General features: G+C 36.9%; 1 protein-coding gene across 1 annotated transcript; it reads left to right on the forward strand.

The window, feature by feature from the left end:
* Nucleotides 1-7,744: 7,744 nt before the first annotated feature.
* On the forward strand, nucleotides 7,745-15,753 carry si:dkey-126h10.1 (vesicular inhibitory amino acid transporter). The gene is made up of 2 exons (XM_039749660.1): nucleotides 7,745-8,014; nucleotides 14,602-15,753. Exons 1-2 carry the CDS (start codon nucleotides 7,745-7,747, stop codon nucleotides 15,751-15,753), a joined length of 1,422 nt encoding a protein of 473 aa, XP_039605594.1.
* Nucleotides 15,754-18,217: the final 2,464 nt, after the last annotated feature.

Consider the following 18,217-nt stretch of genomic DNA (forward strand, 5'->3'; position numbering starts at 1 on the left):
ATTTTAGATGGAAGCTTTTGCTCAGTTTAGACATATGTTTCCTCTTCCGATCTCTAGTTAAATATATTTCTGCCATGTTTTCAGGGCAGCCTTCTTGCTGTGCTCTTGGTGAAAAGAGCCTTTATAGTTCCACATATTCCTATGCGGGACTGTTTTCCTTCTAGTGCCTGGGAGGTGTTGCCATCTCTATTACTACTCAATTGTCAATCTCTCATTATAATGAGGGTGAAACAACATCAACAACAATATTTAGTTATGTAGCACACTTTCATACAATATTGTAGCTCAAAGTGCTTTACAAGACGACAAAGAAAAAGTTACAAGACAATTAAGATAAGGCAATAATATTAAAGAATAAATATCAGTAAAACAAGGTAAGGTCGGATGGCAAGGGGGAGAGAAAAATCAAACAAAACTCCAATTATAGATGAGAAAAAAAAGAAGCAAAATCTGCAGGGGTTCCAAGGCCAAAACACTGCCCAACCCCTATTGGGCATTCTACCTAACATAAATGTTCCTAAATCAGTCCTCTTTGCTTTCGTGCTTCACAGGATAGGATTTGATGATGATGGTCTCATGGACTTCATTTCATCACCTCAGGGGAATACATGGTGCTTTCATCAGGTGGTGGTGGCACAAATTAAAACAACTGAAAAAACTGAAAAGACAGCAGAGACTAGTGGGAAATAGTACAGATCATTGATCCCTGAAGAATATGATAATTCTATACCCATATAGTCTATCAGGAATACATCTGAAATGTAGGTATGTTCCACAGTATTAGCATGTTGTATCTCTATTGGTAAAGTATTCCAGATTTTAGTTAAATAAGAACAAAAGGCTGAATCAACACTTCTTTTAACCCTGGCTTTTGTAATTATAAGCACCCCTTCAATTGAAGGTCTAAGGTAACAACTTGGAATATAGGGGACTGGCATTTCAAAATTTAGGACTGAGCAAAATTATTTAATGCTTTATAAACTATTAGTAGTATTTTAAAATCAATTCTAAATACACAGGTAACCAATGTAACAAAGCTAAAACTAGTGAGGTGTGCTCAGTTTTTCCTATTTTCTAGTTAAGAGTCTAGCTGCTGCATTCTGCACTAATTGCAACCAATTTGTCTCTTTCTTAGGTAGTCCTGTTAAGAGTGTATTACAGTAATCTTGCTGACTCAACACAAATGCATGAGTTAATTTTTTAGCATCTTTTAAAGTTATAAGAGGTATAACATTTGCTATATTCCTTAAGGGAAAGAATGCAGTCCTAGTAATAGAAGTAGAAGAAGAGCAGAGCTGTTATGACAGCTTGAAATGGTAATTAAGTTATTTGTGTTAATGCCTTTTTATGTAAATTTTTTCTTTTATTTATGATCTGTTTTTATAGTTCTAATACAGTGCACATTTATAGGTGAGATGGTAAATAAATTATTCACATTTATACTGCTTTGCCTACTTAGGCTATGTTTGGTTATTATAGTGTTAATACAGTGCAGATATAAAGGCATTATAGAAAACAATAGGACTAAAATTATGTAGTCAGGGAAGACAGATTACCTTAGAGATATTTTTGGAGAGGATCTGGGTGTTGAATCTGTTAGGATGCATACCGTCTTGCCTGAAAAAAAACAGTCTTTTCCAGAAGATATCCCAGTTGTCCATGAAACTAATGTTTCGCATTTTGCAGAAGTTGTTCAAGGACAGTAGTTGACTGTAGGCTTCATTTGACCTTATAAATAATGGCAAAGGACCTAAAATGATGATTCTCGCAATTGGGGTCCTCTTTTCTTGGCCTGAATTAGTGCTGCAACGTCCATCTGTAGAACCTCTGATTGTTGATATTGAATGCACTTGCATCTCCGTTAACATCTACATCTCCAAAGTCTGGCAGCACTGTGGGGGAGCGGGGAGGTTCAAAGTGTTTTTGGATTGCGATGCTTGCCTAAGCCGACGGAGGTGATTTGGCCTTGAGCCCTGGCCTGCTACTCTGAAACAGCCATCGTCATCATCATCATGTCGAGTATGAGTTGGGGTAAAACTCACTTGACCCAGTGACCATGTGGAATGGCGTGGGGTTGATGTTGCTGCATCAAGACAAGTTGCCTCAATCTCAGCTGCTGAGGAGGTCTGTTTTCGCAGGCAAGTTTTCAGATCCCTGAGGTGTGTTTATCTGGCAAGCAGTTGCTGAATCTGACTCTCAAGAACCTGGAATTCATTGTCAACACATTGCAGCTCGCAATCAGGCATTTTCCACCAGTTAACATCCAAGAAGAGAAAGAGAGAGAGAAAGAGGTTAGAATATCCAGCAAACATTCTTGGTAACTAGTAGGTTGTTTGTCCGCTGACCTGCTTCCACCCAGGTCAATATTGTCTCTCTTCAACTTTAGGGCCCATGACTTTGTTCCTTCCAGAACATCCGGTATAGGGTATTCAACTATCTAGTGGTGCATGCCTTTACTTTTACATTGCCATGATAGCACACATCATCCCTATCAGTGCAGTACCTGTTTTTCAAGTTTCTTCCTCTACTTCATGCCACCTTTTCCTCTCTGCAGTACCTTATTTCACTAGGGCACCCATCACACTACTTAATATCTACTGTAATTCCTTGCTTGATTCCCATGGATACATCCACATTCATCACTGCATACTTTATTACACATATTGTTTTGCTTCCTGTTTTCTAACCTAAATAAATGTAAATATGCTAGATTTAAGGATGGTTAATGAGACATCTTTATGATCTGTTCTAAAGTTTAAACAGTTGTCAAAAACATGAACCTTGTTAAAATATGTTTGTATAGGCTGATAACAGTTAGACTGCAATTATCAAATACAGAGGGGTAAAACATGATATCTCTGCTGTTTGCTATTGCAAACCACAGGGAAGACAGGTGTTACTTTCAATTCAAGTTAATTGTACTAAGATGAACCAAAACCACATGAATCTCTGCACATGTGCCTGCGCCCAGAGCAGAATTGAATTTCGCCTGACTTTGTTGGTTGTCTTTTGGCATTACTGAATGTCACCTGAATAATGCAAAATGTAGTGTATTTAATTTTGGTGATCCAGCTTTCTGAACACCAGGCAGAGTCACTGGAAACATGTGCTCAACACATCACAACTGTTTACAATACAGAATAAGCCTATCCTTTGTTTTAGCAAGTGGTAGTAAGAAAATAAATGAAGTAATTACTATTTTGTGTAACAGTCTTCATACGGGGCTCAAAGCTATTTACATAACAATTTAAAATACAGTATAATCTGAAACAATGCATTTCAAGATAATTGAAGGGATGAGCTGTAATTATAAATGAGAATGGAATATGTGGACAATTCACATTAAGTGCTTTTTAAATTAACTTTTAATTTCAATTTTTATTTGTAAGAAACATTTAATCATACTAAACTTGGCATTAGTTCTGATTATTAAAATATTGAGTTGGAGGCTTTCAGCCCCTTTATGTCAAGCAATAACTTCACATTCTCCTTCAAAAACCTGAAAACAGAGCAAAAGCCTTCACATCACCCAATAGTTGGGTTGCATTTGCTCTTGTACCTCACACTTTTTGTCCACAGAGATGCTAGATGCAATCTTCAAGAAGATTGAAATGAGATGTCAACCAACTGTACATCTTGTTCAGCAGCAAATAAGTGCTATCATCAAGACCTTTTAGCAAACAAAATAAAATAGTAGTTAAAAAGAGTAATGTTGAAAACAGTGTGCAATCACTAGCACATTCAGGTCTGAGGAGATGTTTTTCCAATATCTGTTCAATGTCACTAAGAAGAAAATCTGCTAAAAAATATACCATTAGTTTATACCAGTGTTTCTTAAACTTTGTTTTGTGCAACCCAATCTTACCCTTCTTATTGAGACCCAGTCCTTGATGACTGCCACACTTTTGGTAATCTATGGAGAACCACAGCGGACAGTCGGGGTGGGGAATGACTTCAGAAATTGTATGCAGTCCTTGCCATTTGAATTGAAAGGTGAGTCGCAGCTCTGCACAACCCAAAAAGCAGCAACCAGTGACCCAGAAAAACTATGGCCTAAAAATATGCATCGCTAATCAAACACAAAACCCAGAAGACCGACAAGGGTCCCTTGATCTTAAATATTCCTTGAATTTAAATATGATGACATCACTTTCAGCAGTGAAGCCTGGTCAAATGCCTGGCAATGGGTGTCGTGACTGTAAATACGAGGCTACTGACACTGACATGGAAAGACTGTCACAAAATGGTGGCAACTATACAATTATATAAAAAAAAGAACATAACTTAAATAAAATAACCTAAGAAGTATTAAGCAAATTACAAGGCTAATAGCATACCACAATTTATAATATTGTTCTTGTTCTGTTCTAAAGTGTGTCACTCTGGTCTTTTTAACTTCTAACAAGACTTCTAACTAGATTTTAATAGTCCATGAATCACTTCAGGTGATAAGTGGTCCATTTGATTTTTAAACTGTAATGGATTTTACACAAATAAAGAGAGGAAAAGAATATTGCATGCACATCCCCCTAATAATGCCTCACAATAACTCCAGCATAGCATAAAAAAATATTTGTCATAAATTCTTGTTTGTACTGTGGTGACATGTTGCAAATTAATTAGCACTTAGAAGTAAGAGTTTCTCGATATGACTCTATAAACCTATTGTTCACTCAAAAACATGGCATTGAATGCTTCCTTCAAAGCAGGTAGACATCAATTAAACATAAATCGTCTTCTCTTCCCAACCTCTAGTGAATCAACCAAACTTTAAAGATTTCTAGTGAGTAATAAAATGAACATACATAAAATCTGATTTCCCCTACATACTGTGGTTAGGGAAAATGTTCTATATGAGTTTGTGAATATTTCTGAATTTGACTTTCCTATACTTTCTGCATCATTTGCTTCCAGAAATGACAATTAATTCTTTACATTATTTTCTCTATAAAAATGTATGCTGTATATAAAAAGTTCCCATTTAACAATAAATTGTTTGCCAAAGAATTTTTAACTAGTTTGGGACCTTCAGATGTGCAAAGATATACAGTATGTTATAGAAATGTACCATTTATCTCTACAGCAATTTGTATAGCTAATGTATTTCTTAATTACGATATGCAGATAAATCTAGCTTATTTAAGATTGTTCCTCTGCTATATACAGTACTTTAGACTGCATAGAGAACTTACCTGTTAATGTGTAGGCTCCACTGAGTTCAGTTTGATTCCAGACTCATTGCAATGATGATCTCAACCATTATTTAAGATTATTAAAATGAATTTTCATGACACAGCAAATACTTTAGTGATTTTAAACAAATGCAATTAAGAAAATGAAATACCTCAACATGAAAAGGAGCAGTTTAAATGTACTGTACAGACCTCATCTATAGGTAAGTTTACAGAGTGGACATCTCAAAACTAATTAGGTATTTAAAACACTACTGCAGTGTGCTTTGGAATGGTGAGGAAGAAATCTTCTTAACATATTCTGGGACACTGAATGTTAGGGTGTTACATGTGAGTACTGAAGTTTCAGTAAGATTCTGAAATGGACACAAAGCCAGTGGAATTAACCAAGTTAGTGTGTATGATGATTCATACGTATGCAAACACTAGCAATAACATTCATAGACCAAATCATGATTAAAGAGTGTATTATAGTAACTTTTTTTGAACCAATTAATTTCAGGACAATATCTTAATGGACCAGTGTCTATCCTAAGAGAATCAGTAGTTAGGAAGGAACAAGGTTCATCAGGCAGGAGACTACCATATATACACATTCATAGGACTGACCTCATTAGTGGACTGTGTTTAGGGTGCTTGGTTAAAACACAGTACTGCATATGTAAGACTATGAGAGCGAGTAGACCGAATACAGAGAGTGATAAGGCCATAAACTGAAGTTAAATCTCTGCATCCATATGCCACAGGAGTAAACCAGGGAATTTGAAGAGAAACATGAGAGTAAACAAGTGCAGATCTAAAGACAAGGTCAGAAATGTAAACACTAAGGAAATCTATAACACTAAGTTTTTATTTCTTCATTTGTTTTAATATGTTTTAAGATAACAGGTGATACAAAATAACCAGAACCTGATACTCAAATGTAAAAAATCTTTTTCAGTAGATGATTTCAAGAAACTCTGTTCAGTACAAATCCAAAATTTTAGACCTATACAGTAAGCGAATTGAGATTGTATGAGGAAGCTGGGAGTGGCAGAGTAGTATGTAAGAGTTGTACAGGATATGTACGGGGGATGTGTGACTGTAATGAGGTCTGCGGTAGGAGTGACAGATGCATTCAAGGTGGAGGTGGGATTACATCAGGGATCGGCTTTGAGTCCTTTCTTATTTGCAATGGTGATGGACAGGTGACAACATGAATAGTGAGTAAGCTACTCTTTTGGGTTCATACATTTGTAAATCTGACTCTGAAGGAGTCTGTGCCTCACCAGCCATGAACCTCATCACACGTCACTGATCTACAAATTCAAAGTGTGTATACAGCTATTCAACTTCCCATTAACATTTGTAGGCTCCAGCTATTATCTTCTGATTGAAGCCATATTTTCTACAATAATCTACTTTGTACAGCATGTCTACATATATTCAATTGTATAGAAGGACCTGGAGGAATTAAAATTCATCGTGGCAACTAAAAGTCAAAGACAGGATACAACCCTTTATGGGATGCAGACCAACATAGGGTGTATTCAAAGAGATTAACCATATGACAAGACAGGACAGTTTAGTAAATTTATATTGTGGAGGAAAGCCCGTCCACCCATTCATTTGTTTAATGAACCTGCTCCATTTCTGGGTTTGACTCTGTACAGAGCATAAAGCAGGAACCAACCCTGCATGTGGTGTGATTCCATTGTAAGGCACATTTGTGCACACACTTACACTGGGCAGACTCAGAATTGAGTTACCAATCAATGTACAGTACTTCTTTGTGATGTGTGTAAAACCAGAGTACCTGGAGAAAAACAACATTGAACACGGGAAGAACATGAAAACTCCATAAAGACGATGACAGGGCTGGAACTTGAACCCAGTCTCCTGCAGTGGTCAGGTAGCAATGCTAAGTGCTACAGCACTCTTATTACTCTAGAATAACACCTTTAAAACTTTTAAACAAATGCATTCCCATTTAAAGTTTTTTCTGTTAATTTTTGATCAGTATCAACAGTTCTAGGCATCATCAACCTTTCATTAATTAAATAAGCAGATGTTTTGTTCCTCTATAATATAAAAGACTAATAGATTTTAAAGGAGTAGGGTTTTGTAAAAGGTATGTTCATAGTATTTAGTAGTCAAAATGGCAAAAAAAAAAAGATTATCATCTGAGCGGAGAGAAACAAATTGCAAACCCTTCGTGGAAATTTCTTTCTAGCAAGGAGCTGAGATGTCAGCCTCTTCAAAATACTGCAACCTATCAATCACTTATTGAGCACTCTCATCTGAGTGAGAGATCTGTGAATAGTTAAAGGTGAAATTATACTTTTAAATTTGTATTTGTCGGCTCCAGACCTTATTTGCTGTACGTAAACGCTACAGACTCAAAAGGTTGACACCAATTGTGTGTTCAATTTTTCCTCTCATGAGCTTTAAGACATACATCTCAGGCTATTCACAGACAGCACCACAACTATTTCCTGAACAAAATCTGGAAAACATTTTTATTTGAAATAAATAAAATTTTTATTTATTTATTTTTTTTGTACTGTTTGGAAATGAACTATTTAGGAACACCAGCTAGTTTAATCAGAGTGCTGAAAATAACAAAGTTTGGATTTGCAGAAGACTCTGATGAAGAGAGCTTAAGTTTTGCCCTGAGGGATACATTGGACGGAACTTACAGACAAGATGAAGAGGATCCAGATGGACATGTTGAGGATGGCAGTGGTCAGCTGTCAGAAGAGCCACCTGTTCCAAGTCTGGAAATTGCCTCTGCTCGGATTACCTCCTGGGAGGCTGGCTGGAATGTGACCAATGCCATTCAGGTATATACTTAGCAGGGGCAGCACAGTGAGAGATGATTAATGTCTTTAAGAACAGTTGAGCTAATGAGGAAATCGTTTAAAAAATAGGAACAAACTGGGTATTTAATTAAAACATGCATTTCATCTGAAATTACAATTCATAATAACTATTGAGTGCTACTCTTACTGAAAATATATTATAATGAGCTTGCTCAAAGCTGCATGAGATTCACTATTTTATTACCAGATTGAATTTCTTTGTAATATTATTGACCTCAAAGTGCTTTGTGATAGTGCTCATTAGTAAAAGTTTACAGAAGCCATCAGTTATGTGTTTTAAAGCCAGCAGTTTTTTATTACCTTAAAGATGCTTGACTGTATACTTAAAGGGCAGCATAACCATTCTGATTATTTTATTAAAACACATTTGCTCAAATTAGTCTTTAAAATACTGCAGATTTTTAAAGTCTATATTTCCAACACTGCAATGTCATTACAAAAGAGGGTTGAAAATGAGTCATTGCATGCTTTCCGAAATCTATGGTAATCTTTACATTACATTCTGTATTTCACTGGTTTTATGGCCCTTTTAAACATTATTCTGCTCTCAGTGTGCTTCTAGTAGCAATTGAAAATATAAGCTTTATCATTGTTTCCGATCTTTATAAACATGCTAATGTTCTCTGCTTGTTCTACTAAAATAAATTATCTTCCATTCCCTCTAAAGTGTTCTGTAAGGAATATATACAGAATAGGCAGCTGCTCAGCACAGGTAGTCATAAAATAAATGTCCTTGTAACAAGTGTGGTTAAACATAACTCACACTGACACCAAATTCATTCCGATTATGTCTAGCTGTTTCTGTAATGTTTAGGTTGATGAAATTCATTTAAGTACTGCTGCATTGCAGTATGTTTAGAGTTTTGCATTTATGCATTTCATGAAACAAATTCAAATTCACACATCAGGATTTCAACTTAACTTCTAAATGTACAGCTTAGGCTATTTGACAGTGCTGCTCTCTTCTAGGTCTCTTCTAAACATGGATGATCTTTCATTACCTTAATTATTCCATTTTCCAAACCTGTTTTATGAATAAAGAGTTGCTTGGGCTGGTGCCTTTCCTTGCAGCACTGAAAACAACTCAGGAACTGAGGCTAATAGCAATTATTTTACAGAAGCTATCCAAAGCAAGTTTAGATTTCCAGCGGTTTTGGGTACAAAAAACGTCCCAACCCTAAAAGGAAAACCCGTAAATTGGTAGATACATACATACTCATTAAGAAGCTGTTACAAAATTACTGATTAATATGGTATTTCTTCAGTTTCTGTTCCACAGTCAAAGGACATGCAGGTTATGTGAATTGGTCTGTGTGAGTGTGTACTTGTGTGTCCCATTCAGGGATTGTTCCTGTTTTCTGCCCAATGTTTACTGGGATGGGTTGTAGCTTTCTTATGCATGTTATACAGTATAGCGTACAGCTACCCTAACCCGGATACAGACAGGCAGGAGACAGATTTTGCCACACTACACATATTTATTTACAATTGGGGAGCATTTCACCTTGCTTCCAACAGCACAGTGCACAAATCACCAACAACACAACACCCCAATACACAGTCCCTTCTTGCCACTAGTCCATCTGCCTCCACACCTCCTCAGGCTTTAGTCCTCCCATAGGACTGGCCCCTTTTTACAGGGCACCTGGAAGGACTCCAGGTGCCTTACGAGCTACTTCTGGCCACACTTCCGAAGTGTGGCCAAATAAGGCCTTGGAAAGGTCCATATGCCCCCTGACACAGGACAAAAATCAAGGTCAAAAAATAAAGTAATAATTCTGGGTATCTAATGATCCATTCGCTATTTATGTAATGCCTAGCCATTTATAGATTTATAGATTCAGAAATTTAAACTTGGATGAATAGAATATCATACTGCCATCTTAAACGGTGACAATGACATGACATAACACACCACATGACTTCCACATCACATGGCCAGGAACAGGTGCAGCAACTGTAAACAACATGGCTACTGCCATGACATGGGATGCCAAAAATAGTGACTTCTGAAAGAAATAACAGACACAAAATGAAACAGCAAATACATCAAAAATATAGTTATAAATTGAAAATATTCAGAAATTAATAATAAAATAAAGTTAATTCTGAATAGATTTAAACATATAAAAAACAAGATTTATGACACTTCTACTCACCACAGGGATAAACTTAGTGTCAGGATGTAATCACAGGTAAGAACGTGACTGTTAGGAGGAAGAGAGGGCAAAGAAGTATACAAAGTGTGATACAGGAGAGTATTCTGACATAGGTGAGAAAGTGTATACAGCACCCTGCCAGACAGATAGGTTTTTATGTTCTTATTTTTATATAAATACACACACACACACACACACTATATACAGTATATATATATATATATATATATATATATATATATATATATATATATATATATATATATATATATATATATACTGTATATATTAATACTACACTATATATATCTTACAATTCTGTGCCTTTTACATATCAGGACATGACTCTTACACTCTGGAATTTTCATTTTTTGTTCAATAGAAAATAATTATTTGAGCATGACCTCTTGCTGCAGTTGACCAAGTGGGAGCCTCTTAATTAAACAAATGCCTGTTTGGATGAAAAATATTCCCCATTTATCATAATGGGAAAAATTCTAATTTAGTTATATAATACTAATGCCTAGAGTACCCTCTCAGATAGAATTTTCCTTTAAAGTGGTCCCAGTTTAATTACTTTTTAGTTGCTCTCATTCCTGTTTTTAAGCTAGTGGGCTCATTTGACCAGTAGCTTCTTTGACATTCAGTCTTCCTCATGAGAATGTCTGAATTGACGTCCTTATATAATCATGCTGTACATTTTGAATATGCACACATATGTCTTATTAAAATAAATTTGCTTGGTGAAAAATGATGACATTATGCCCAGTAGTATAACACAACATTCTCTAACCGCTAAATCCAATTCAGGGTTGCACTTGGCTGAGCCTATCCTGACAGGACTTAAGGTGGGAAATAGCTCTGGTGTGAGCATTATTGTATCAAAGGGCACACTCATGCACAAACACTCATGAGGCCAAATTAGAATCATCAGTTAACACGACACATGCATCTGCTTGGTATTTGGGAGGAAAACCTGGAGTACCCAGAGAATGATCCACATGAACAGAAAGAGAACATGAAAGCTTGACACAGATAGCAAGCAGGTCTGGGTCTCAAACTCGGGGCACTTGATCTGTAAGGCAGCAGTGCTAACCACTAATATGAAACATGATGAGATAGCCACACTAAAAGGAAAACAAAAAAAATATTGTCTCTTTCCTCATGAAACATGATTTGAAAGGAAATAATTTTTGCAACATACATTTGATTTCCTTATAAAAAAACTTTGTCATGAATATGGAATAATCACAAAAATATTTCCAGGCAAGGGCTTTATTACTGAAATTTAAATAACTTCCTGTATTTATCTTCTGTACTGGCAAGCACAAAGGAAAATATAACTATAGAATTTACTCGTGTGCATGCTATATTTGCAGTAAGAATTTGACAATACTGTTCTCAAGAGGATTGTGCATTATCAGGGACAATGCTGAAAATAGATGTAGAATCTGGATAGTTAACAAAGGTAAAAAAATTCAGACTGCTGTATATTACAATTACTGACAGATCACAAATAGTAAAACCTGTTTTAGAAACCTCCTGTTAAAGTTACAATCATTCATCACTTTTTATTCCTATTGTGTTCTTAAAAATGTTAAATTATTGCATTAGCAGTTTAATATAAGGCACACATCTCAACACAAGCTTATTACAGTTTGCAACCTAAAGCAAATATAATAATATCTTAAATCCATGTTCTCATATATAATGTAATCAGATTGCAATTATACTTTACAGGAGAAACAATAAGATGATTGAAAATTGTAACTAGACTCCAAATTAAGGCTAATTTCAGCCTTCATAGACAAAATGTCAGTCTGTCAGTCATTTTCCAACCTGCTATATCCTAACACAGGGTCACGGGGGTCTGCTGGAGCCAATCCCAGCCAACACAGGGCGTAAGGCAGGAAACAAACCCCGGGCAGGGCACCAGCCCACTGCAGCAGACAAACTGTGGTAGAAGTGAATGTCCATCCTCTAGCACCAAAAGTAGTTTTGGTAGCTATTAGATGCCAAATGTCTCATTTTGATTTCTATGTTTTTTTGTGTTCTTATGTTTTTAAATATGCTGAAAACCAGCTGGTCTAATGAATGCTCTGAAAAGATGCATTTCATTGATATGTGTTGAACTGTCATTCTGCTTGTTAACTAAGCATATTAAAATCTGAAAACAGCAATAAAATGTGCACTTTTAAAAAGTCACGTGTAACTTTGATATTGTATAGATAGATAGATGTGAGGACACGGAGACACAGAGCAAGCTAGTTCAGGGATTGCTCCTGCCTCACGTTGTATTCTTGCTGGGGCTGGCATGACACACGAAGGATAGAATAATTAAAAATGTACTACGAAGATATTTCAATGTTCCTTAAAAGTTCTGAAGAATTGGCATTCTAAGCTTACAGATGGCTTGACATCTATTACAGAGTTGATTTTGTGGCGATTGGTTACTTGGAGAAAGAAAAGGAAAGACAGGAATTGGGGGTTAGTACGTTTGAAAGAGACAGTACTGCTGCAATAAATTATTTCATTGAAGGTCACACACAGCGCAGCAAGCATCTTGCGTGAGGCAGGAACAATCGCTGGACGAGGCGCAAGCTTATCACCATCACTGCACCCCCCCTGTTTAATACATGCTTTAATTCCTACCATCATACAAATAATATCAAGTGTACATCTCTGTATTTAAATTATTCAGAGAGCTGTAATATCATGAATGTAATGAATTATGTGTCCTGAGGAAGAGAAAGCCCATTTAAGAAGCACGTAGTGATTCACACACATAGAGCACATAAAAGAACATTTACAAAACAAAGCATTTAACGTGCTACTTTAGTTGCAATGGGATTTGAGAAACTAGTAAATTAAATGATTTTAAGATTAAGTTTATGATGTTCTACTTTATTGTCAAAATAAGCTACGTGATAAAAGTGGAAATTTCGAGATTAAAGTTGACATTTCAAGCTTTTTTCCCCACAGTGTCCCTATTTTTTGTCTTTTCTCTGTACCCTAATAAACTTCCATATGACTCTCAGACGATGGGCTACAACTTGCCTTTTCATAGTGACTTTGATATCTGACAACTTCTTTTTTATTTCGGCCACTGTGCAACTTTGTGAACTTGAGCTTTCAAGTTTCTCCGGCACTCTATGTCACTCGATCAACTGCCTTTTGTTGTTTATATCACTGTTTAAACCAACAAATAGTACTTTTTCCTTGCCTACACTTGGTATTTGCTGAAATTCTTCTATTTGCCCAGTGCTTTTGCCATTGCCTTTTCACAGAACGCTGAGCTTAAGGGCTATTTATATTGATTTGCATATTCAAAGAGGCGTACTTCTGGGAAGAGACGGGGCAGGACAGCAAGCACGTGCACGCGCGTCACTTTTCACGCTGACCGGGATTTATGTAGCGGAAGAATGTGAAAGTTGGTGAAAACAAAGATTTATGCTTCTGGATTGTTTTGTGTGTACCAACATTTCCGCTTTTGTCCGTACGCCATGTTTTAGTGTGAATTCTACACACGTCGTTTTGCATGAGGCCCTGGGAGCATTTCCGGGTGCACTATAAAAGAAGCCACTTCACCATCAGTCAGAGAGCCAGAGTTGGGAGAAGGAGGACAAAGCTTGCAAGAAGAGTATAGGCAAAGAAGAAAAAGACAGAGAGAGAAAAGGACTGTGTCTTATATTAGTTAGTGCTTTTATACCGTGCTGTGAAGTGGGGAACAAAAGAAAAACGCTTCTCCACCTGAATAAAATGTGTGATTGTCTGTGTCGGGGCTTGTGGAGCTGTATGCCTCTTGGTGGTTCACATATATTAAATCCTCCCACAATCCAAAGACATGCAGGTTAGGTGGATTGGCGATTCTAAATTGGCCCTAGTGTGTGCTTGGTGTGTGGGTGTGTTTGTGTGTGTCCTGCGGTGGGTTGGCACCCTGCTCAGGATTGGTTCCTGCCTTATGCCCTGTGTTGGTTTTGGATTGGCTCCAGCAGACCCCCGTGACCCTGTATTTGGATTCAGCGGGTTAGAAAATGGATGGGTGGATATATATATATATTTGGCTGAAGTATTCCTTTGAAAGGTTGCTGAATCATGGGTTCAAATTCTGGGCCCTGGAAATTTTTTCTGGGCACTACTGTATTTCTCACACACCCTTAAGTGTTTCATGGTAGGTCCAAATCACAAAAAAAAAAAACTTTCACTTAGTTCTTGTACAAATTCGTCAGACATTTTATCTTGCCCCTTTAATGATAAGCACTGTCACAAAGTACCTTACTAAGTTACAAACACTACAATAGCAGTAAACAGTACAGTAAAAATGAATGCAAAGTGAGATAAAACAATTAATATGCATACTGCTAAAGATTTGTTGTCATTTTCCTGCAGGGTATTTTTGTTTTAGGTCTACCATATGCACTTCTGAACAGTGGATACCTTGGCTTTTTTCTCATCATACTGGCTGCAATGATCTGCTGCTACACCGGCAACATTCTCATTGCCTGCCTTTATGAGGAGGATGATGAAGGACGACCTGTCCGAGTGAGGAATACCTATGAAGATATTGCCAATGCATGCTGCAAACATTCCTTCCCCAGGCTTGGCGGTAGATTAGTCAATATGGCCCAAATTGTGGAACTAATGATGACATGCATTTTGTACCTGGTTGTAAGTGGTAACCTCATGTATCACAGTTTTCCTTCCTTGCCTGTTTCTCAAGCCAGCTGGTCAGTCATTGCTTTTTTCATACTTCTGCCTTGCCTGCTGATCAAAGATCTCAGGATTGTGTCTAAACTTAGTCTTCTGTGCTCTTTGGCCCAGTTTATAATCACCTTCATAGTCATTGGATATTGTCTGACACACATAACGCTAATGTCATGGAGGAGAATCACATTTTATGGGAACTATGAAAAATTTCTTGAATCGGTAGGGGTCATTATATTTAGTTACACATCCCAAATTTTCCTTCCTACCCTAGAAGGAAAGATGGTACATCAAGAAAATTTTGTGAGCATGATGACCTGGACACATCTCATTGCCTGCATCTTCAAAACAGCTTTTGCCGTTCTGGGATTCCTGACCTGGGGTGAGGAAACAAAGGAAGTTATTACTGACAACTTGCCGTCTGCTCTTCGGACTGTGGTTAATGTGTGTCTTCTGGTAAAAGTGCTTTTATCCTACCCTTTACCTTTCTATGCCGCCACTGAAATTTTGCAAACCTGTATTTGTGCACTGGATCTGGAACATTCAAGAAAGCAAACCTACTCTCTGGTCATGAGAGGCAGTCTTCTTTTGGTGACATTCCTCGTGTCCCTGTACATACCTCACTTTTCCCTGTTGATGGGCTTAACAGGAAGCATGACAGGGGCTGCCATGTCCTTTCTTCTCCCTGCCCTTTTCCATTTGAAACTAAAATGGAGAAGCCTGGCTTGTAAGGAGAAGGTCCTTGACCTGTCCATTGTTGTTCTGGGAACCTTATGCAGTCTCTCGGGGTTGATTTGTTCTGTTATGGCACTCATTGAAGCCTTCGGGAAAAGATAAATGGATTAAATTGACAATTAATCAAGTAATAAGATAATCAGCTTCTGTTTAGTTACTAGTAATAAGTAAATAGGCTGCTAATCAGGAATATACTATTACTTACATAATAAATAATTTAGTAAATGGTTGAGTTAAGACTTGAACACAAAACATATTATAAGGACAAAACATTATCCCATTGATAAGCAGACATAGCTGGTTTAGTCTGCTGGGCACAGCTGCCCAAGGCCATTAATAATAATGCTTTCACCCTGGCCCCACATGACTTTAGCCAGCTGGCACTATTAGTGCTTCACAGTATTCCACCTACATGGCTGAAGTGAGCTATTAAAGGAACTCCTGTGGATCATCCAGGACATATTTTCTTTTTTTCAAACTGTTTCTTGAAACATGTTTTCTGTTTTTCTTTATTCCAAATCACCATTCACATCACTTGGATTTGAACTGTTATTAGCCATTTTAATTTTGTAGATTTATATTTGAAGGTAATAGACCATGTACATCATAAGATTTGATTAATTTATGTAATTTCCAAAATACATTATATCAGGAGGACAATATGGTAATATAGCAGTTAAAACTGATTCAACGTCCTCGGTGCAAAACTAACCCCTAGTAGTTGTTTGCACATTCCCCCTCTTGGTGTAATCTATTTTACAATTGTACATACTGCACATTTTTCAGAATAAAGATTGGATCATTTCATTTACTCCCACATCACCAAAGATGCTCATGTTATGTTAACTGGTGATGCTATATTTGTATAAGGGTGAGTGTGAGCATGAGTGGGTCCTGTGTTGGAATGGCACACAGCCCAAAGCTTTTTCCTGCCTTGCTCTTAATGTTGCCTGGATGGGCTTCAGTTCCCTACAACTTGAATTGGATTGAACAGATTTCAGACTATTATTATTTATGTTGGAAAAGGATCAGGGCTTGAAACAAAGAATGACCAAGAGGAATCCTTGTCAAGCACTGTAGGTACTAAAATATTGTGCATTTCAGCTTCAATTCGACCCTGAAAATTTAAACTGATGGAGATTTTGATCTGAAGGATGGGAAGGCTTCAAGATGTCATGAATTTGGGGTAATCTGTTTTGTGCTCATGCAAGATGTGGGTTTATTCTTGCATGGTATTCGTATTTTCTACAGGCACCAACACGTTGTTTGTGGCAAAAGCTTCCATTGTCAACCATAATATATGCCACTATATTACATAGGGTAGTTCATCGTGCTGCTGCTCAGGATGTATGAAATGTGTTTTAAAGGAAAAACTTTCAATTATCTTCAGATGTGAGCAAATTTAGGAACCATGACTTTAGTGCTGACTTCTGATTAAATTGTTCTGATTCTCATTTTAATTCTTGCTTCATGACCTTTCCTAAGATTATCCCATTAAGAAGTTTGCAACTCTGTCACTCAAAACTGTTCTAATACTAATAATTAAAAGCAGCTGTAACAAAAGGTAAGCGCAGAAGAAACTCAGGAACTTGAAGGTTGTGGAAGGAGATGAAAGAGCTGGGGATTCTAAGTCATATACAATGGAGATACATGTGTAAGAGTGATTTCATGATGAGTGCCCCTCACCTTTCATCTGTCTTCATGTAACTGAACAGAACTAAGCATTTCAAAGGAACTGTCGATTAGGGTAATATTTAACTGTGAAAATCATGTCAACTTCAAGCCAGTGTCGAGTGAGCTTTAAATAATGATGAAAAAAGACAAGAGACTGTATGGTACGATTTGGAAAAAGACATCAAAACAAACAAAGTTTGTTTGGTGCAAAGTGGGGCAATTATGATAATCATACCCCTCCGCAGTACCACCAACACTGTGTCTCTGCAAATATCAGACGCCTGCTTTTATATTTTTTATCATTCTCTTCATTTTCTTTTACCACTCCACTACAGGTGGATCAATGGCACAATATATAAATGCACTGCTTAACTTTATCTTTACAAAAGTACTTAATTAAAAACGGTGTTCATGGAACATCTTGGATGTTTCCTATTGATGCTTCTATTTGCTAGGTTGGTCGATGTACAGACTGATGTTTTATAAATAATAAATGGATACTGGCAATAAAAGCCATGACCCACGCTCTTACACTCTTAGAGTACTGGTGTCCAGTTCAGGACCTCAAATTGTGGCTTCTAACAATTTTATTTCATACATGTAAATGTAATATTTAACATTTATTTACATTAAATTTCAATTGCCATATTTCTGTCCAGGTCTAAATTCTGTCTAAAAAGATTTGTAATTATTCTGCTGACTGTAAGGTATCGGCTACACCACCTAGTTCAGCGGCATCTGCAAACATAACCAGCTTGTTACTTTTATCAACATTATTTAAATAAACTGAAAAGAGAAGTGGCACCAGCACTCGTCCTACAAGGACATCACTTTAAATGTTGCCTGATTCAGAAAACGTTCCTCCTACCACAACCCTTTGCTTTCTATGTTT

Source organism: Polypterus senegalus, chromosome 3 (assembly GCF_016835505.1).
Source record: "Polypterus senegalus isolate Bchr_013 chromosome 3, ASM1683550v1, whole genome shotgun sequence".
Taxonomy (NCBI): Eukaryota; Metazoa; Chordata; class Cladistia; order Polypteriformes; family Polypteridae; genus Polypterus; species Polypterus senegalus.